This window comes from Oncorhynchus clarkii, chromosome 7 (assembly GCF_045791955.1).
Source record: "Oncorhynchus clarkii lewisi isolate Uvic-CL-2024 chromosome 7, UVic_Ocla_1.0, whole genome shotgun sequence".
In the NCBI taxonomy this organism is placed as follows: Eukaryota; Metazoa; Chordata; class Actinopteri; order Salmoniformes; family Salmonidae; genus Oncorhynchus; species Oncorhynchus clarkii.
Genome location: NC_092153.1, coordinates 27147039 through 27168848, shown reverse-complemented (window position 1 = coordinate 27168848; position 21810 = coordinate 27147039). Strand labels below are relative to the sequence as shown.

The window sequence follows — 21810 nt, the reverse complement described above, 5'->3', positions numbered from 1 at the left end:
TGTCCATGGCGCCTGCATTTTTCTAATTTTAACACCTATATAAGAAGAGAGACATGGAGTTTATCCTGAATAAATGTTCTCACAGGAACAAGTGACATGTTCACCTTGGCTAGGTCCATTTAAATTGTACATTTCCATTAAGGGTGCCATGTTGATTTTAGAATTTCTAGAATCAGCCGCAGACATTTTAACACCAAGGTCTTATTCTTGCTCCAATTTTCGATTACCAGGAGCCATTTCCCTCAATTACATTGGAGAATTGTGTTCGCGTTTTATATCTTGGAGGATAAGAACATATTATCATCAAAATGCTGTTTGTAGTTATTGTTGGCTTTGCCGTCTTAGCTCCAACCATATCTACCAATAAAACATTGTTCTTACAAAGGCAGAGGAAGGTTTGTAATTCGAGAAAAAAATAAACAAAATAGAGAAATATAAAGGTTTTCAAAAGAGAGACAGATTTGTAGACATAACGTTGTTGTGAATGGTTGTTCCTCTTCTGTATGGTCCTCATATGTACAGCCTTCGTGAAGCTGACACGACAAGTGAGAGGCACAATGCTATATTTGCTATTCATATTGTGCGTAGGGACGAAGTTAAGTTTAACACAAATTATACAGAACTATTCAAATGGATATTGGCTTTGTGTAACCGGAACAGAGGATCATGACAAAATGAACAGATTGTGGATAAACAAGGTAAAAACTTGAGGCCAGGGAGAGCAGAAAACGAGAGCGAGAGACAGCCAAGTGATGAATTCCCAGTAACACTTTACTTGGAGCCTGCCGTTATAATGCATGATAATGCATTGTAGGGCTCATAATACTTATAAAGCATTACCAAGATTTAAGAGACACCTACGACTGAGCAAAGTCTATTACAAGGTATGTGCGAGTGTATGCATGTGCCCATTGGTGTCAAATAATCCCCCAAGGTCTCCGTGACATCCCGTTAACGAACGCGGACCATAAGCATATCACAGCAGTGTCTCTATTTGCCGTTCATATATTCAGCGCCTCTCTGCTGAGAGAGAAAAGGTCCGGTGGTGGGGGGTAAGGTTAGGACACGGAAAGAGTCCTATTTTAATTTCCTAAAGGTAGAAAAAGTAAGGAAACAGCGAGGGCATTGAAATTGTATGATTGTATAATCCTGCATTGGATTTAGCGCTGGATACTGTGTGTGTGTGTGTGTGTGTGTGTGTGTGGAAATAAATAAGCATGCCATTGTGTGTGGCCTTCTGTAGACAGTTTCTGTGCATTTCTGATTTCATGGGGTTTCTGCACATTTTGGGTTCCATCAGTTCATTGCTGCATTTGACTGTGTTATGATTATTCTAAGCAGTTCTGCTGAGACGGAGGCTCTCCTAATATGGACGCCGTAAAACAGCATAACTCAAATGGTGTCAGTTCTTTGCCACATTGTGGATTGTTGGAATGCACAGTGTATTACCACACATTAAAAGGAGGATTTAGTCTTTACCATGGCACAGTCAATAATACAGCGAGAGATCAGTACACAGCTATTTGTAAACCATTTTAAGATGAGGAAGCAATGAGATACGCATTGATACGCTCTCCAAAATACAGCTGTTCATCTATAACCCTAAAATGGAAGTTTAGTGCATGTTTAAAGCTGAGCGTGATCAATTTGGCTCTGCTACGGCTGGTGGGTGCGGACAGTGTACACGGCAGAGAAACTCAAGCATGAAGGGTGACTTGGACTAAAACAACTATTCTGTACCCTTCACGCCCTGATCTGTTTCACCTGTCCTTGTGATTGTCTCCACCCCCTCCAGGTGTCGCTTATTTTCCCTGGTGTATTTATCCCTGTGTTGTTCAAGTCAACCAGCGTGTTTTTCCCATCCTCCTGCTTTTCTATTCTTTTTTCTAGTCCTCCCGGGTTTTGACCTTTGCCTGTTTTGCTGGACTCCATTCCCGCCTGCCTGACCATTCTGCCTGCCCTGACCTCGAGCCTGCCTGCCGTTCTGTACCTCTGGAACTCTGAACTGGTTTTGACCTTTTGCCTGTCCATGACCATTCTCTTCTTGCCAACCCCTTTTGGATTGTTAATAAACATATTGGACTCTAACCATCTGCCTCCTGTGTCTGCATCTGGGTCTCGCCTTGTGCCCTAATAGTACCATTTGTAGCCAGAACACCATTGAGCTACAGGCCAATCACATAATGCATGGATGGATCTGAAATATTGTAATGCGCAAACAGGTACATTGCTACATATTTTTTGCAGTAGTTTACCTCCTGACCAAAAAATAACAAGACAAATACTTGCTACAGCAGGTACAACATGGTTTTTCATATGTTCAACGTGAGGATGGTAGATATACTCTGGCTGTGGTACCTTCCCTCAATAAAAAGCTTCAACAGCATTTCAGAGGAGGTAATAACTGTCTGTGGGAAACAGCCATACATTAAATTTTACACAAGATTTACGCATTTGCAATTGTAAAATGTTCCATGTATTTGAAAGGACCTGATAACCTCTTTCCAATAAATTTTAAGATTATTTAGGGAGAAAAAAACTGCACACCAAACAAGCGTTTTACATTTCGGGGCCCCCCGAGTGGCGCAACCGGGGATGTCCAGGTTAGGGGAGGGTTTGGCCAAGGGGCCTTTACTTGGCTCATCACGCCCTCATGATTCCTTGTGGTGGGCTGGGTGCCTGCAGGCTAACTTCAGTCGTCAGTTGAACAGTGTTTCCTCCGACACATTGATGCGGCTACCTTCCAGGTTAAGCAGGCGGGTGTTAAGGAGCGTGCTTAGGCGGGTCATGTTTTGGAGCATGTATGACTCGACCTTCGCCTTTCCCGAGCCCGTTGGGGAGTTGCAGCGATGAGACAAGATCGTAATTGGGAGAAAAAGGGGGTAAAATACAACACAATGTTTTTTTACAATTCAATTTGTGTTAAAATAAAATGTGCTATTGTGTAATTATTGGATTTCCAACTAGTTTTTAACATGTACTGTACATTTCCTGTAGGCTGTACAATTCCGGGAGGCTTGGCCTGGCTACCCATCCACATCTCCGGCCAAATGCCACACCCACTAAAGTTTCTTCTCAACGAAGAGTCTGGATTTTGCCTTCTTGAATGCGAACACATTCAATCCATTCTGGTTGGCCCCAAAAACCGATGGGTTGGGCCTACACATATATTCACGTCAGCACAAACAACTTCATGGGTCGTAGGTTCAGCGAAAGTATGTAATATTGAGGATAACTTCCTATTATTGAGTCACAACTCCTTTTGCCCTCAGAACATCCTCAAGTCTTTGGGGCATCTACAAAGTGTTGAAAGCATTCCACAGGGATGCTGGCCCATTTTGACTCCAATGTTTCCCACAGTTGTGTCAAGTTGCCTAGATGTCCTTTGGGTGGTGGACCATTCTTGATACACATGGGTAACTGTTGAGCGTGAAATACCCAGCAGCATTGCAATTCTTGACACACTCAATTAAAAGGCACTTAAATCTTTTGTCTCGCCCATTCACATTCTGAATGGCACACATACACAATGTTTTGTGTACTCAGTGTATGCGGCCTTATGCTATCTTTTCCTCATTGTGTGATACAGTAACACGAAAACATTTACATTACATATACAGCACTACATAAGATATCAACATTCCATTTTGTATTTGAAATACCTTATATGTTCAGGTAATCAGTCCTATAAATAAACCACACATACAGTGGGTATCATAAGTATTCACCCTGGGATTTTTTCACATTTTGTGGCATTAATTGTGGCATTAATTGGCATTAATTGTAATTTTGTGTAGTCTTTCATCTACACAAAATACTCCATAATGTCAAAGTGAAAAGATACATCTACAGATGTGTACAAATTAATAAAACCAAATAACTAAGATAGTTGTTACATACATTTTCACCCCCTTTCTTTAGGCAAACCTAAATAAGTTCAGCAGTAAAATATATGGACTAACTCTGTATGAAATAATAGGGGTTGACATTTTTTTTTATTTTTAATTTTACCCCTTTTTCTCCCCAATTTCGTAGTATCCAATTGTTGTAGTAGCTACTATCTTGTCTCATCGCTACAACTCCCGTACGGGCTCGGGAGAGACGAAGGTTGAAAGTCATGCATCCTCCGATACACAACCAACCAAGCCGCTGCTTCTTTAACACAGCGCACATCCAACCCGGAAGCACCAATGCGCTGGAGGAAACACTGTGCACCTGGCCACCGTGGCTAGCCACAGGAGTCGCTGGTGCGCGATGAGACAAGGACACCCCTACCGACCAAGCCCTCCCTAACCCGGGCGACGCTAGGCCAATTGTGCGTCGCCCCACGGACCTCCCGGTCGCGGCCGGTTACGACAGAGCCTGGGCGCGAACCCAGGACTCTGATGGCACAGCTGGCGCTGCAGTACAACGCCCTTAACCACTGCGCCACCCGGGAGGCCTAAGGGGTTGACATTTTTTAATGACTACCCATTCCTCTGGCTGCCATACATACAACATATGTAAGGGCACTCAGTCAAGTACTGAATTTAGCACAGATTCAACTACAAAGACCAGGGAGCTTTTTTAAAGCCTCATAAAGAAGGGCAGTGATTGATAGATGGGTAACAAAAACAAATATGACATTTAAGCGTTAAGCTTATAATCAAGTTTTCTCAAAGAGTGTAGTGTATAAAGTCAGAACATCTGTTGTCTCTGCCACTGCCTGTCACCAAGGGAGTACCCCAAGGCTCGATCCTAGGCCCCACGCTCTTCTCAATTTACATCAACAACATAGCTCAGGCAGTAGGAAGCTCTCTCATCCATTTATATGCAGATGATACAGTCTTAGTCTCAGCTGGCCCCTCCTCGGATTTTGTGTTAAACGCTCTACAACAAAGCTTTCTTAGTGTCCAGCAAGCTTTCTCTGCCCTTAACCTTGTTCTGAACACTACTAAAACAAAGGTCATGAGGTTTGGTAAGAAGAATGCCCCTCTCCCCACAGGTATGATTACTACCTCTGAGGGTTTAGAGCTTGAGGTAGTCACCTCATACAGGTACTTGGGAGTACGGCTAGACGGTACATTGTCCTTCTCTCAGCGCATATCATAGCTCATCCACCAAATACAACACCCGTTCTGCCGGTCACATTCTGTTAAAGTCCCCAAAGCACACACATCCCTGGTTCGCTCGTCTTTTCAGTTCGCTGCAGATTGCGACTGGAACGAGCTGCAACAAACAGTTTTATCTCAATCTCTTCATTCAAAGACTCATTCATGGACACTTACTGAGAGTTGTGGCTCCTTTGCGTGATTTTTTGTCCTCTCTACCTTCTTGCCCTTTGTTGTCTGTGCCCAATAATGTTTGTGTCATGTTTTGTGCTGCTACCATGTTGTGCATGTTGTGTTGCTACCAAGTTGTGTTGCTACCATGCTGTGTTGTCATGTGTTGCTGCCTTACTATGTTGTTGTCTTAGGTCTTTCTGTATATAGTGTTGTGTTGTCTCTCTTGACATGACATGCATTTTGTCTATTTTTCATTTTTAAAATTTGAATTCCCTGTCTCCACAGGAGGCCTTTCGGCTTTTGGTAGGCTGTCATTGTAAATAAGAATTTGTTCTTAACTGACTTGCCTGGTTAAATAAATAAAACAAAACAAAAAAGTGAATAATTATGCTGTTGATGATGTATTAAACCACACAGAAATATCAAAGGTACAGTCGTCCTTATGAACTGAGCTGCATAACAGGAAGAAAACTGCTCAAGGATGTCACCATGGAGACATTGGTGATTTTAAAACAGCTACAGAGTTAAATGGCTGTTATGGGAGAAAACTGAGGATGGATCAACAACATTGTAGTGACTCCACAATAATGACCTAAATGACAGCGTGAAAAGAAGAAATACAAAATATACAGAATAAAACATGCATATGTATGCAACAAGGCACTAAAGTAATACTGCAAAGAAACACGGCAAAGGAATACACTTTTTTGGCCTAAATGCAAAGCCTTATGTTTGGGGTACATCTAACACAACACATCGTTGACGAACTGACGCCTTATTTTCAATGATGGTGTTGGCTGCATTATGGTATACGTACACTTGATATTGGCAAAGACGAAAATAAATGGGATGGAGCTGAGCACAGGCAAAATCCAAGAGGAAAACCTTCTTAAGTCTGCTTTACACCAGATACTGGGAGAGGAATTCACCTTTCAGCGGGACAATAACCTACAACACAAGGCCAAATCTACACTGGAGTTGCTTGCCATGATGACAGTGAATGTCCCTGAGTGGCCAAGTTACAGTTTTGACTTAAATCTGCTTGAAAATGTATGGCAAAACTTTAAATTGCTGTCTAGTCATGATCCCCAAAACCTTGACAGAGCTTGAAGAATTCTGAAAAGAATAATGGGCAAATATTGTACAATCCCGGTGTACAAAGCACTTAGAGACTTACCCAAGATTACTCACAGCTGTAATCCCTGCCAAAGGTGTTTGTAACATGTGTTGACTCAGGGGGCTGAATACTTTTTTTATTTTCATTAATCTTTAAAAAATGTTCTGTGAGAGTGTTTTGTGTAGATCGTTGGCAAAGAGGTCAATTAAATCAATTTTAATCCCAGTATGTATCACAATAAAATGTGAAGAAATCCAAGGGGGTTGAATATTTATGATGCCCACTGTAGACCACAGACACTTGACAGTCAATAAAGTATTCCACAAAGAGCATAAACACCTGCAGCTAATCAGATAGGAGCAAACAAGCAAAGAAACGCCCAAGCATTCTGTCGGTTACCATCCTTGGTCACAACTACCTGTGTACCCAATGCTACAGCCCCCCGTGTTCCCCCTATACAGGGTCCATATTAGGAAGAAGTCCTGCTGAGACTGAGGCTGTCCTGATGTGGACACTGTACCCCTAGCCCCCTTCACAAATAATCAGTAGGTCCCCGCGGTGCTCACTGTGGTATAGCTGATCTTGGACATGGACGAAGGACCAATAGTGCCTGTCACTGCCATCTCATCATCCCTGCCGCCCCGCCTCCCCCGGCGGCGCCGACAGCAGGGCGGACGGCAGTGGGCAAAGGTGGTGAGCAACGCCTTGCGGAAGCGTGTATTCATAAAACAATAGATAACGGGGTTAACGCACGCCGATGTGTAGCTCAACAGGTGGATGAACGAGATGGGTGCACCTGAGAGGAGCCGGTGGGCTGAGCTGATGTGGAAAGCCTTCCACGTGTTGGCCGTGTACAGGGGCATCCAGCAGAGGAAGAAGAGGACGGCAGTGACGATGAGCATGCGGATCACGCGCTTCTTTGCCAAGAGTTTAGCCTCCGAGCTATTGCTTCGAGGGTGCTCAGTGGACACTCTGGGTTTGGGAGGGGCCGGAGTAGGGGGGGTGAGGGTAGACAGCTCCATGGACGGTGGCTTCTTCGGCATCTGGATGTAGCAGCCATCATCGTCTGTGTCGTTGTTGCTGGTGGTCACGGTGGTGTTTACTCCGTTCTTCAGTGCTGTGGAATGTACATGGAAGTCTGTAAGTGGGTCTAAATTGGGTGTAAGTGTGTAGGTGAGTGTATGTGTGTAGGTTGAAGAAAGAGTACATGACTAATAATAGCATAAGCAAAGAGTTGATGACATAAGCCTGCATTGTGGGGAACATGCATTCACAAACAAATAGGCCTTATGAAAAACAAGTTACTGTATGAATGCAAAACCCTTACCCTGGCCCCAGCCTTATTATTTCCCGTTTTAAAAAACCCTAAACCTAGTCCTTGCTCTCATTGCTTCTATCCAGCACAACCCTATTTCAAAACCCCAATCCCTAACCCAAAACCTTAACTTCACTTGGGTAACTTTCAATTTGTAAGAAACAAATGAGATGTTCAATCAAATCCACAACAGGATGATACATGTGGTGTAGGAGTCTCACCACTGCTCTCTCTGTTTTGGTCCAGCTCAAACTTCATCCCCCGGCACAGCTCTCTGGAGATGAGTCCATAGGCAACGATCATTACCACCCCAGGGATGAAGAACAAGATGAAAAGCAACAGCATGTACCTGAGGAGAAAGGAGAGAGTGAAAATGAGAGAAAGAGGGAAGAAAGAGAGAGAAAGATGGAGGAAAAGAGGGACAGGAAGCCAGACAGGAAGATAAAAAGTGACTTTGATCATTGTGGTCATAAAATTGCATAATATTTCTATGGTGGTCATTAACATTTTACCAATTATCTTTACATCATCCGGATGCTATCAACTTGGCCGTATACAAAAAAAAGTACAAATCCACTATTGTTCCTTCTACACACTTTGAGAATTAGTAGAGAGGAAGCCCTTATTTTGTGTTGTGTGAAATTCTAATGGGTGCGTGGGTGTTTTCCTCTGAACATCCTCCATGGATGGTTCCTTTTTCATCTCCCATCAGCCTTTGCAGCAGGTTAGGCTCTCATTCATTCATTAATGCAGCCTCTGATACTCAAAGCTTTTCATCAGTACTCTGTTTGATAGTGGGTCACATATCAGGGGTGGGGGGACAAAAGGTGACAGGAAGCAGGGACATACAGAGAGGAAGTAAATAGAGGTTAGAGGTTTCGGTTCATCTTTTTGTTTAGTCTTTGATCCTGATTCTCTATCGTCAGAGAGGAACATGGAAGGGAGCGAGGAACAGGTGCTACACTAATATTTCTGTTTCACATTATTTGAGGATTCTTCATGGCTGGCATCATTTGTAAGCATAATCATAATTACACACTCTGATTTAATAGCCAATTTGGGGAGTAGCCCGTAATGGACCCACAGTCCATGTGGCTGTCAGTCCAACACCTTAGCCATTACACAAGATGCTCAGCCTCAAATAGGTCACCAAAGTACAAAAGTAATAAGTACAAGTTGTGTTTCAATAGCATCTTTTCTGAAGTATATTGTAGTAACTAAAAATGATAGGTATTATATTTTGTGTGCTTGTCGATGACATCTACTGTCACCGCTGCTTTCATAATTAAAAAAATATCAATACACATTATAATATAAATCTGATTAAAATGATTTTACCTGCCACTGTAAAGAGAGTGGCCCCTTCCCCAGACCCCTTCCCTTTTTCCACATGTTGTTAGGTTACGGCCTTATTTTTAAATGGATTAAAAACAAAAAATCCTCATCAATCTACACACAATGCTCCATAATATATATAAAAAAATAATATTCAGAGACTCAAAATTGAGCTCAGATGCATCCTGTTTCCATTCATCATCCTTAAGATGTTTCTGCAACTTGAGTGGAGTCCACTTGTGGTAAATTAAATTGACTGGACATGATCTGGGGAAGGATACCAAAACATTTCTGCAGCTTTGAAGATCCCCAAGAGCACAGTGGCCTCAATCATTCTGAAATGGAAGAAGTTCGGCCACAAGGCCAAACTGAATAATCGGGGAGTAGGGCCTTGGTCAGGGAGGTGACCAAGAAACCGATGGTCACTCTGACAGAGCTCCAGAGTTCCTCTGTGGAGATGGGAGAACCTTCCAGAAGGACAACCATCTCTGCAGCACTCCACCAATGAGGCTTTATGGTAGAGTGGCTAGATGGAAGCCACTCCTCAGTAAAAGGCACATGACAGCCCGCTTGGAGTTTGCCAAAAGGCACCTAAAGGACTCTCAGACCATGAGAAACAAGATTCTCTGGCTAATGAAACCAAGATTGAAGTCTTTGGCCTGAATGCCACATCTGAAGTAAACCTGGCACCATACCTACGCTGAAGCATGGTGGTGGCAGCATCATGCTGTGCGGATGTTTTTCATTGGCAGGGATTGGGAGACTAGTCAGGATCGAGGGAAAGATGTCACGGTTTACCTTCCAACAGGACAAGGACCCTAAGCACACAGCCAAGACAATGCAGAAGTGGCTTCGGGACAAGTCTTGGAATGTCCTTGAGTGGCACAACCAGAGCCCGGACTTGAACCTGATCGAACATCCCTGGAGCGACCTGAAAATAGCTGCATAGCGACTCTCCCCATCCAACATCAGAGCTTGAGAGGATCTCCAGCGAAGAATGGGAGAAACTCCTCATACAGGTGTGCCAAGCATCATTTCCAAAAAGACGAGGCTGAAATCGCTGCCAAAGGTGCTTCAACAAAATACTGAGAAATGGGTCTGAAAACTTATGTAAATGTAATTATGTTTTTTATTTATTCATAGATTTGAAAAAATTAGGGTTTTGCATTCATACAGTGCTTTGTTATTATGGGGTTTTGTGTAGATTGATGAGGGGAAGAAAAATTATTTAATAGATTTTAGAATAAGGTTGTAATGTAACAAAATGTGGAAAAGGTCAAGAGGTCGGAATACTTTCCGAATACACTGTATATCCCCAAAGGACTCTTGCGGTTGTAGTGTAAAATAAAAATAAGTATAGTCTGGGGGTGGGGTGGGAGGTTCTGACAGGCCACAATCAGTGAACAACTAAACTCAGCAAAAAAGAAATGTCCTCTCACTGTCAACTGCGTTTATTTTCAGCAAACTTAACATGTGTAAATATTTGTATGAACATAACGAGATTAAACAACTGAGACATAAACTGAACAAGTTCCACAGACATGCGACTAACAGAAGGGGAATAATGTGTCCCTGAACAAAGGGAGAGTCAAAATCAAAAGTAACAGTCAGTATCTGGTGTGGCCTCCAGCTGCATTAAGTACTGCAGTGCATCTCCTCCTCATGGACTGCACCAGATTTGCCAGTTCTTGCTGTGAGATGTTACCCCACTCTTCCACCAAGTCACCTGCAAGTTCCCAGACATTTCTGGGGGAAATAGCCCTAGCCCTCACCCTCCGATCCAACAGGTCCCAGATGTGCTCAATGGGATTGAGATTCGGGCTCTTCGCTGGCCATGGCAGAACACTGACATTCCTGTCTTGCAGGAAATCACGCACAAAACGAGCAGTATGGCTGGTGGCATTGTCATGCTGGAGGGTCATGTCAGGATGAGCCTGCAGGAAGGGTACCTTCTAAAACTGCTTCCCTAGCCCTGAGTCAATGCAAACTAATCTGTCCTAAAATATAATTTCTTTGCAATAATGTTGCTGTGGTGCTCCTAAATGTCTGGCTATGACAATTCTGTTCAGTCTTGCAGGGGGAAAAGGGAAGACTTTACTTTTGGGCAAATGTAATGTCAGTGGAAATATATTGAAAATAGCATAAAATGCCTCATTGCTTCCCTGATCAGAAAATCTTTATTTTGAAACAAATCTATTCAATATAAGCAATCAAACATAAAAACAAACCGAACAAACCCAAGATACTTTTTTTGTACATCTATGTTCCATTGATGCCTGCTTACTTTGAAACTACCACACGAGAACTGACAATTAGTGTCAGGAACTTATCTAAGGGACCAGTCAGAAGCCTGTTCTGACCACTGCACTAGAGGTCTCCAGTCAGAAACTCACTCACCACGTCTGTTCTACCCCACCGCTTGGCCAATCCAGGCGGCACATGTGCCCCGTAGTTCGGTCGGGTTTGGGGAAGGACTTGAGGTGGCTGAACACTGGGTAGGGCACCATCATGACCAACGACAACACCCAGATGGCAGCGATGACCCGGTAGGCGTGGGAACGAGTCTGCCATGCCCGTGACTTTAGCGGGTTGCAGATGGCACTGTACCTCTCGGTCGCAATGGCGACCAGGCTGAAGGTGGAGATGCTGACGGAGAGCGCTATGGGAATGCAGGGAAGGCGAAGGGGTCAATAAGAGAGAGATTAAAATGACAGTATCAACAGTGATCAGACCTGGGTTCAAATAGTACTTGTTTTATTTTCTTTCTGTCTGGAGTGCCAGTTTAAACTTTTCTCTCCATTGAGCAAGGCAAGTTCAATTAAGCAGAAAACATATTTGAAAATAAATGCTATATTACCAGGTGATACACACCTTCTATATATTTGAGCAGGCTTGACACATCAGAGAGATGCAAGTATGCCACCAAAAAAGTGAAGACAAATGGTGAAACCTCTTTAGCTTATCATTAAGTAAAGACACAACGTACATTACATTCCAGACAAATAGCCTCACACTGATGGAATCACACCATTGTCGTTCTGTCCTGCTCAGTGTTAGACCTCTGAAGTGCATTATAATACCATAGAACACCCTTGTAATTGGTTTCAAACTTGAGTGAAAATCCTTTCACGAAAATCTTCAACCCAAACTGTGTTTGCCTACATAAATATGTATGAGCTGCACTGAGGGAGTGCGCTCAATCGGTCTGCAGTCAGACAAGGAGTCAGCAGTGAAGATGAATAGCATTAATAAAGGCATACTGTACCTGCACTAAACCGGCAGCCATTACCCAGCACCTGAGACTCGCTCCAATATATTCCACCCACTAATCCTCCCTCCTTAGAAAGATCCACAACTTTAATACCAGACCCACCATTAGCACTCTGTCGTGACGTGAATATCATTAATGTGATGACGTCTATTTTATCAAATCAATTAACTATGTGTAATTATTACGTGATTAAATGAATCATGTAACAATTAACTCAATTGTAACTTGGGGCACTACGGAAAAAGTTTGTTTAATGAGTTATCGTTTCCCGAATTAACTCAAGAATTTGTCAGAATATACCAATATCATACCAGTCATCCATTAATTATTACCTCATATCAGTCTCATTCTAAATGTTGTTGACTGCAAATCTGCACGAACTCTAGTCTAAATGATCATTCAGCGATACACAAATTGGCTTCATTATGTATTTACTAACTAACTAACTAATCATACAGAATTACATAAACACACACAGGATAGATTACAGGATGATTAGTAACATAATGCAATGAAAAGTCCCTAGTGGACTAACCCAGTATGACGGCTTGGTACATAATGAAAGGGAGGGGCAAGATAGAGAGCAGGACAGACTGAGTAGGCTGGTGCATACATGTGGAAGCTATGCTCATGAGAATGAATACTTTGCACATGAACGACCGCTCATTCGAAAACAATTGCAATGTATATATTTACGATTGTATGTCTGACATACGATTGTATGTCTCGGCAATGTACTGGTCTGATATAAATTCTGTTAGGAGTCCTTAGTAAGCACTCTGGCAAAAGGGGAGTGCTATTCTTTTGTCATAATGTCTGTGCTCACGTCAGTGTCATTACTGACTGGGTAAAACTTTACATGAGAAACAATGATGTAATTTAGAAGGCTAAAATCAAAATGTAATCTTCTCACAAATAGTTTTATATTGAATCATATATGTTTTACAACATTTAAATGTAACTCTGACATATACATTGTGAAAGCTCTTAAAGTTACAGTGTTTCCGTTATAACGTCTTTAATGATGATCACAGAATAATTAATTATCTGACCTGATTATTGTTTGGATCTCCACTGACCTTCCCAAAAGTTTGGATTTCAAAACTAATGTTCCATTGTCAAATCTTTTGATGCTAAAGTTTTTAACAAGAGTCTTTCTCTACACACAACTCATTTTGTACTTCTACATACTGCAGGTCCAGAGAGAGAAAGTTTACAACTGGTCGTTAAAGTCATATAACCGGCCCCACTCCCCCTCTTCCTCTCTGGTGGGAGAGAGGGGGGGGCTATCTTTGATTCTCACCCAGGAGTGAGAGTCATGACAACTCATACTCTATTTCACAATCACAGAAATTCTTTGTTTTCGCACTACACTTCTCTGATCAGCAGAAGGCTGCATCCACAGAGGCATTCATTTCATAGGCTATTATCGTTTTTTTTCCATGCACAGTCAGACAGACAGACACACACAATAACACACACAGAAAGACAATTTGACCCTCTTGAGGTTTGGAAACCCCAGCTTTATAGTGAGCACTTGGCAGTATATTTTTCTAAGCACTATATGCAACGTGCGCTCCATGCTAAGATAATATAATTCTACTCTATCCCCCTGAAGTGAAGATTTTAAAGCTATGTGCTCAAATTACATTTTAAGTCAGCATACAGTACAATAGTATCGCTTTAATCTCTTACAGGAAATTAATTTACATGTCGGAATTTTTTATTTAACCTTTATTTAACTAGTTAATAAGACAATTTTTTAATTTACAACGATGGCCTACCAAAAGGCAAAATGCCTCCTGCAAAACACACATCATGTCAAGAGAGACATCACAACACTTCCTAAAGAGAGACATAAGACAACAACACAGCATGGCAGCAACACATGACAAGATAGCATGATAGCAACACAACATGGCAGCAGCACAAACATGGTGCCAACATTGTTGGTCACAGACAACAGCACAAAGTGCAAAAAGGTAGAGACAACAATACATTGTGTGCTAAGCAGCCACAATGTCAGTAAGTGTGTCCATGATTTAGTCTTTGAATGTAGAGATCGAGATAAAACTATCCAGTTTGAGTGGTTTTTGCCGCTCCAGTCCAGTGTGCAGTTCCTGTTGTTCCTGCAGCAAACTGATCACATTCAAGGAGACACACAGAATTGCCTTCAATAAGTCAACTAAATTCCATTAGCTACAGGTAGAAGTTTGACTTGAACTTTGGAGGAAAGGTCTTCTTTTGTTCTATTTCCACCCATGTTTAAGCATCTGCAGCATCTGTATCATCACTTTGCTAGAGACCTGGGTTCAAATAGTAAGCTGTTCTTAATTGTACTTTCTTGGCACATCGGAACCAATGGAATACTCCCAAAAATGCAAACCCGCGAATCTGGCACTCTAGGCAAGCCCAAGAAAATGATCTAAGTAACACTTTATATTAAGTTGCCCTTACTACTATGTAATTAACACAGTAAGAACTGAGTTAACAACATAGTAGATACATATTCTTTAGTCTGTACAGGAGTCATAAAAGTCATAAAAGATGGCGCCGACAGAGAGGGTAGTCGCTTCTAGTCCTTAGGAAACTGTGTAGTATTTAGTTTTTTAACCTCTTGGATCTCTAGGGGCGCTATTTCATTTTTGGATAAAAAACGTTCCCGTTTTAAGCGCAATATTTTGTCACAAAAAGATGCTCGACTATGCATATTATTGACCGTTTTGGAAAGAAAACACTCTGAAGTTTCAGAATCTGCAAAGATATTGTCTGTAAGTGCCCAGAACTCATTCTACAGGCGAAACCAAGATGATACGTCAACCAGGAAATGAGCAGAATCTCTGAAGCTCTGTTTTCCATTGTCTCCTTATATGGCTGTGATTGCGCAAGGAATGAGCCTACACTTTCTGTCGTTTCCCCAAGGTGTTTGCAGCATTGTGACGTATTTGTAGGCATATCATTGGAAGATTGACCATAAGAGACTACATTTTCCAAGTGTCCGCCTGGTGTCCCTGCGTCGAAATTGGAGCGCAAAGCCAGGTGCAATTATTTTTCCATTTGAGAGCAAGGAGAAACCAGGCTTCCACGAAGGATATATCATCGAAGAGATATGTGGAAAAACACCTTGAGGATTGATTCTAAACCACGTTTGCCATGTTTCAGTCGATATTATGGAGTTAATTTGGAAAAAAGTTTGCGTTTTGAGGGCTGAATTTTATTTATTTATTTTTTTTGGTAGCCAAATGTGATGTACAAAACAGAGCTATTTCTAATACACAAATAATATTTTTGGAAAAACTGAGCATCTGCTATCTAACTGAGAGTCTCCTCATTGAAAACATCAGAAGTTCTTCAAAGGTAAGTTATTTTATTTGAAGGCTTTACTTGTTTTTGTGATAGTTGCCTGCTAAATGCTAACGCTAATGCTAACGCTAAATGCTATGCTAGCTAGCTACTGTTACACAAATGATTGTTTTCCTATGGTTGAAAAGCATATTTTAAAAATCTGAGATGACAGTGTTGTTAACAAAAGGCTAAGCTTGAGAGATAGCATATTTATTTCATTTCATTTGTGATTTTCATGAATAGTTAACGTTGCGTTATGGTAATGAGCTTAGGTCTATAAATAGAATCCCGGATCCGGGTTTGGTCGTCGCAACAGGTTAATGTATTATTTCTTACATTGTTTGCCCAGAAAATCTTAAGTGTAATTACATACAGCCGGGAAGAACTATTGGATATCAGAGTGACGTAAACTTACCAGCGCTATGACCAGGAATACGAATTTCCCGGAGCGGATCCTTTGTTCATACCACCCAAGGCATTCGAACTGATTCCAGAGTCTGACCAAAACGACGTCGCTGCAGGAGGCACACACACCACCCACCGCTTCTGAGTATTTTACTCGCTAATGTCCAGTCTCTAGATAACAAGCTAGACGAAAATAGGGATAGGGTTGCTTTCCAGAGAGACATCCGGGATTGTAACATACTCTGTTTCATGGAAACAAGGCTCTATGGGGACATGCTGTCGGAGTCAGTACAGCAACCGGGATTCTTTGTGCGTCGCGTTGACAGGAATAAACATCTCTCAGGGAAGAAGAAGGGCGGGGGTGTATGTTTCATGATTAACGACTCATGGTGTAATTGTAACAACATACAGGAACTCAAGTCCTTCTGTTCACCGGACCTAGAATTCCTCACGTACAAATGCCGTCCGTATTATCTCCCAAGATAATTCTTGTCCTTTATTGTCACTGCGGTGTAAATCGTCCCCAAGCCAACATCACGATAGCCCTCAAGAAACTCCATTGGACTATGTGCAAACTGGAAACCATATATACGGAGGCTGTATTTATTGTAGATGGGGATTTTCACAAAGCAAATTTGAGAACAAAGCTACCTAAATTCAATCAGCATATCGATTGTAGTACCCGGGCTGGCAAAAACACTGGATCACTGCTACTATGCTATGCATCCCCCGCCCTTTGTTCGGAAAATCCGACCACAACTCCATTTTGCATCTCCCCTCCTATAGGCAGAAATTCATACAGGATGTACCCGTGACAAGGACCATTCAACGCTGGCCTGACCAATCAGAATCCACGCTTCAAGATTGTTTTGATCACGCGGAATGGGACATGTTCCAGGTACCCTCAGAGAATAATATAGATTTATACGCTGATTCAGTGAGTGAGTTTATAAGGAAGTGCATAGTAGATGTTGTACCGTGGATAGATGGCGGCATTCGCTCAAAACTGAAAACGCGAACCACAGCATTTAACCATGGAAAGATGACTGGGAATATGGCCGAAAACAAACAGTGTATTTATTCCCTTCGCAAGGCAATCAAACAAGCGAAACGTCAGTACAGGGACAAAGTGGAGTCGCATGAGACATATGTGGTAGGGTCTACAGGCAATCACGGAATACAAAAATAAAACCAGCCACGTCACAGAGACTGATGTCTTGCATCCAGACATACTAAACACCTTCTTTGCCTGCTTTGAGGATAATACAGTGCCACCGACACGGCCCGCTACCAAGGACTACAGGCCTCCCCTCTACTTCTCCGTGACCGACGTGAGTAAGACATTTAAACGTGTTAACCCTCGCAAGGCTGCCGGCCCAGACGACATCCCAAGCTGTGTCCTCAGAGCATGCGCAGATCAGCTGGCTGGTATGTTTATGGACATATTCACTCTCTCCCTATCCCAGTCTGCTGTCTCCACATGCTTCAAGAGGGCCACCATTGTTCCTGTACCCAATAAGGCAACAGTAACTCAACTGAATGACTATCGCCCCATAGCACTCACTTCTGTCATCATGAACTGCTTTGAGAGACTAGTCAAGGATCATATCACCTCCACATTACCTGTCCCCCTAGACCCACTGCAATTTGCATACTGCCCCAATAGGTCCACAGACGATGCAATCGCCATCACACTGTACACTGCCCTAAACCATCTGGACAAGAGGAATACCTATGTAAGAATGCTGTTCATTGACTACAGCTCAGCATTCAACACCATAGTACCCTCCAAGCTCATCATTAAGCTTGAGGCCCTGGGTCTCAACCCGCCCAGTGCGATTGGGTCCTAGACTTCCTGATGGGCCGCCCCCAGGAGTTGAAGGTAGGAAACAACATCGCCACTTCGCTGATCCTCAACACTGAGGGCCCACAAGGGTGCATGCTCAGCCCCCTCCTGTACTTCCTGTTTGCTGATGACTGCATGGCCATGCACGCCTCCAACTCGATCATTATGTTGGCAGACGACACTACAGTAGTAACAACCTCCCACTCAACGTCAACAAAACAATGGAGATGATCGTGGACTTCAGGAAACAGCAGCGAGAGCACCCCACTATCCACATTGACGGGACCGCAGTGTAGCAGGTGGAATGTTTCAAGTTCCTTGGCGTACACATCACGGACAAACTGAACGGTCCACCCACACAGACAGTGTGGTGAAGAATTTGCAACAGCGCTTCTTCAACCCAAGAGGCTGACAAAATTTGGCTTGTCAACTATAGCCCTCACAAACTTCTACAGATGCACAATTGAGAGCATGCTGTCGGGCTGTATCACCGCCTGGTACGACAACTGCACCACCCACAACGGCAGGGCTCTCCAGAGGGTGGTGCGGTCTAAACAAGGCATCACCGGGGGAAAACTGCCTGCTCTCCAGGACACCTACAGCACCCGATGTCACAGGAAGGCCAAAAAGATCATCAAGGACAACAACCACCCGAGCCACTGGCTGTTTACCCCGCTGCCATCCAGAAGGTGAGGTCAGTGCAGTTGTATCAAAGCTGGGACCGAGAGACTGAAAAATAGCTTCTATCTCAGGCAATCAGAACTGTTAATTTAACAGCTATCACTAAAACAGATAGGCTGCTGCCTACATACAGACTTGAAATCATTTGACACTCTAGTCACTTTTTTAATGCCACTTTAATAATGATGTTTACACAGTATCTTGCACTTTTCATTCCAGATGTATATACTGTATTGTATACCATCTATTGCATCTTGTCTATGCCGGTCGGTCATGGCCCATCCATGCATGTATATGTCCATATTCTATTCCATCCATTTACTTAGATTTTTATGTATTAGGTAGTTGTTGTGGAATTGTTAGATTACTTTTTAGATATTGCTGGACTGTCGGAACTAGAAGCACAACAATCACGCTACACTCACAATAACATCTGCTAACCATGTGTGTGACCAATAATATATGAATTTACTTGATTTGATTACCAGTCAAAAGTTGACACACCTACTCATTACAGGGTTTGTTTATTTTGACTATTTTCTATGTTGTAGAATAATAGAGAAGACATCAAACTATGAAATAACACGTATGGAATAATGTAGTAACCAAAAAAGTGTAAAAAAAAATCACAATATATGTTATTTCACAATAGCCACCTTTTACCTTGATGACAGCTTTGCACACTCTTGGCATTCTCTCAACCAGTCTCATGAGTTAGTCACCTGGAATGCATTTCTATTAACAGATGTGCCTTGTTAAAAGTTAATTAGTGGAATTTCTTTCCTTCTTAATGCGTTCGAAACCAATCAGTTGTGTTGTGACGAGGTAGGGTTGGTATACAGAAGATAGCCCCGTTTGGTAAAAGACCATGTCCATAATATGGCAAGAACAGCTCAAATAAGCAAAGAGAAACGACAGTCCATGATTACTTTAAGACATGATGGTTAGTCAATTTGAAAGTGCAGTCCCAAAAACCATCAAGAGCTAAAATGAAACTGGCTCTCATGAGGACCGCCACAAGAAAGGAAGACCCAAAATTACCTCTGCTGCAGAGGACAAGTTCATTAGAGTTAGCTGTACCTCACATTGCAGCCCAAATAAATGCTTCACAGAGTTCAAGTAACAGACACATCTCAACATCAACTGTTCAGTGGAGACTGCGTGAATCAGGCCTTCATGGTCGAATTGCTGCAAAACTGAAGTACACCAATAATAAGAAGAGACCTGCTTTGGCCAATAAACACAATCAATGGACATTAGACTGGTGGAAATCTGTCCTTTGGTCTGATGAGTCCAAAATTGAGATTTTTGGTTCCAACCGCCGTGTCTTTGTGAGACGCATAGTAGTTGAACGGATGATCTCCGCATGTGTGGCTCCCACCGTGAAGCATGGAGAAGGAGGTGTAATGGTGCTTTGCTGGTGACACTGTCAGTGATTTATTTAGAATTCAAGGCACATTTAAACCAACATAGCTACCTCAGCGATATGCCATCCCAGCTGGTTTACACTTAGTGGGACCATCATTTGTTTTTCAACAGGGCAATGACCCAAAACACCTCCAGGTTGTGTAAGGGCTATTATACCAAGAAGGTGAGTGATGGAGTAATGGATCAGATGACCTGGCTTCCACAATCACCTGACCTCAACCCAATTGAGTTGGTTTGGGATGAGTTGGACCGCAGAGTGAAAGAAAAGCAGCCAACAAGTTCTCAGCATATGTGGGAACTCCTTCAAGACTGTCGAAAATCATTCCAGGTGAATCTGGTTGAGAGAATGCCAAGTGTTCAAAGTTGTCATCATGGCAAAGTGTGGTTACTTTGAAGTATCTAAAATGTCAAATATATTTAGATTTGTTTAACACTTTTTTGGTTACTACATGATTCCATACATGTTATTTCATAGTTTCGATGTATTCACTATTATTCTACAATGTAGAAATAAAGAAAGACCCTTGAATGAGTAGGTATGTCCAAACGTTTGACTGGTACTGTAATTAGATTGAATAGGGTTGTTGCGGAATCAGTTATTACACAGTTGGAACAAGGAATGCGTAATTACATATTAATTTGCTAAAGGTTATTCCACCAGTGAAACTACTGATAACACATTGTCTTGTTCCACTATGTAAGTAATGTTTTGTAATTACACATTTGAAATTTACCAATGAATTACCATGTTAATAACTAAAACCAAATATTACTGTGTCATAACTAAAAGGTGCCACTACTATAGAATCCACATGTAATACCAGGGTTGATAAATATGCTAGAACCTGGTAACAACAATTGTAACAAGGCACATCCTGTCATTAACTACCGGCCATTTTCAATTAGTTTATTTCTATGTTATGACCTGGCTCAAAGGCTATGCCAAATCAAGTGTGATTTAAGAACAATTTAGTTGCATATGATCTACTTGTAACTACCCAGGAGCAAGCAACTTAATCTAAAGTGAAACCCAGTCGGGTATAACCTTTATATGTAAAATGTAAAACCTTTGGAGACAATAGGCTAACCAGGAGAAATTAGGAGACAGAAGAACATTAGGCTTAACCATTTTAGTAAAATGTTCTTATAATGTAACAATCTTTAACAATCAACTCTGTAATTACAATGTTGTTACAAGGATATACATGTATTTAAAATGATCTTACACAGGAGCAAGCAATTAAGGGGTATTTTAAATTACTTTGCAGTTACAATGTAGCAACCTTTGCAGACAAAAGGCTAACCAAGAGAAATAAGGAGACAGGAGAATATTTTTCAGTTGAACTTTTATTTAATGGATTTGAAAAATATTCATATTCAAACCATTCAAATTAAATTCTCCATTCCAGACTCAAAGCAATAAGGATGTTACAATGTACTAACACAGGGTGGTGCTAAAGCTAGCTAGCATTTCCCCATCATTCACTAATGTAGCTGCTAGCAAAGCACTGCCGCAATCTCAGCACATTTTCCAACTCGGTCAATCAACATTACAAAATAAAATGTATGAAACATTTAGTTAACAATAGTAGTTCACTATTTTGAGAATTTCATTGCACTTTTGCACGTTACAAACTTTATAAAGACTAAAGATAGAGACCGAAATAGTATTTGTGACTAGACGGAATACAGCTACAGGCAACATTTACAATTGAACTACCACGAGTTTTGGACTTAACGTTTTGAAGCCAGAGGATAAGTCACTGTTAGTTTTAAACAAAATAATTTTACATTTTTAATTAA

General features: G+C 41.9%; 1 protein-coding gene across 1 annotated transcript in view; it reads right to left on the bottom strand.

The window, feature by feature from the left end:
• Window positions 1–6923: 6923 nt before the first annotated feature.
• Window positions 6924–21810, bottom strand: part of LOC139414182 (cholecystokinin receptor-like) — a 49702-nt gene continuing 34815 nt past the window's right edge. The window contains exons 3-5 of the mRNA XM_071162070.1: window positions 11429–11690; window positions 7918–8045; window positions 6924–7498 (exon numbers count right to left, since the gene is read on the bottom strand). Coding sequence (XP_071018171.1) covers window positions 6924–7498; window positions 7918–8045; window positions 11429–11690 — 965 coding nt within the window. The remainder of the gene's footprint in view (window positions 7499–7917; window positions 8046–11428; window positions 11691–21810) is intronic.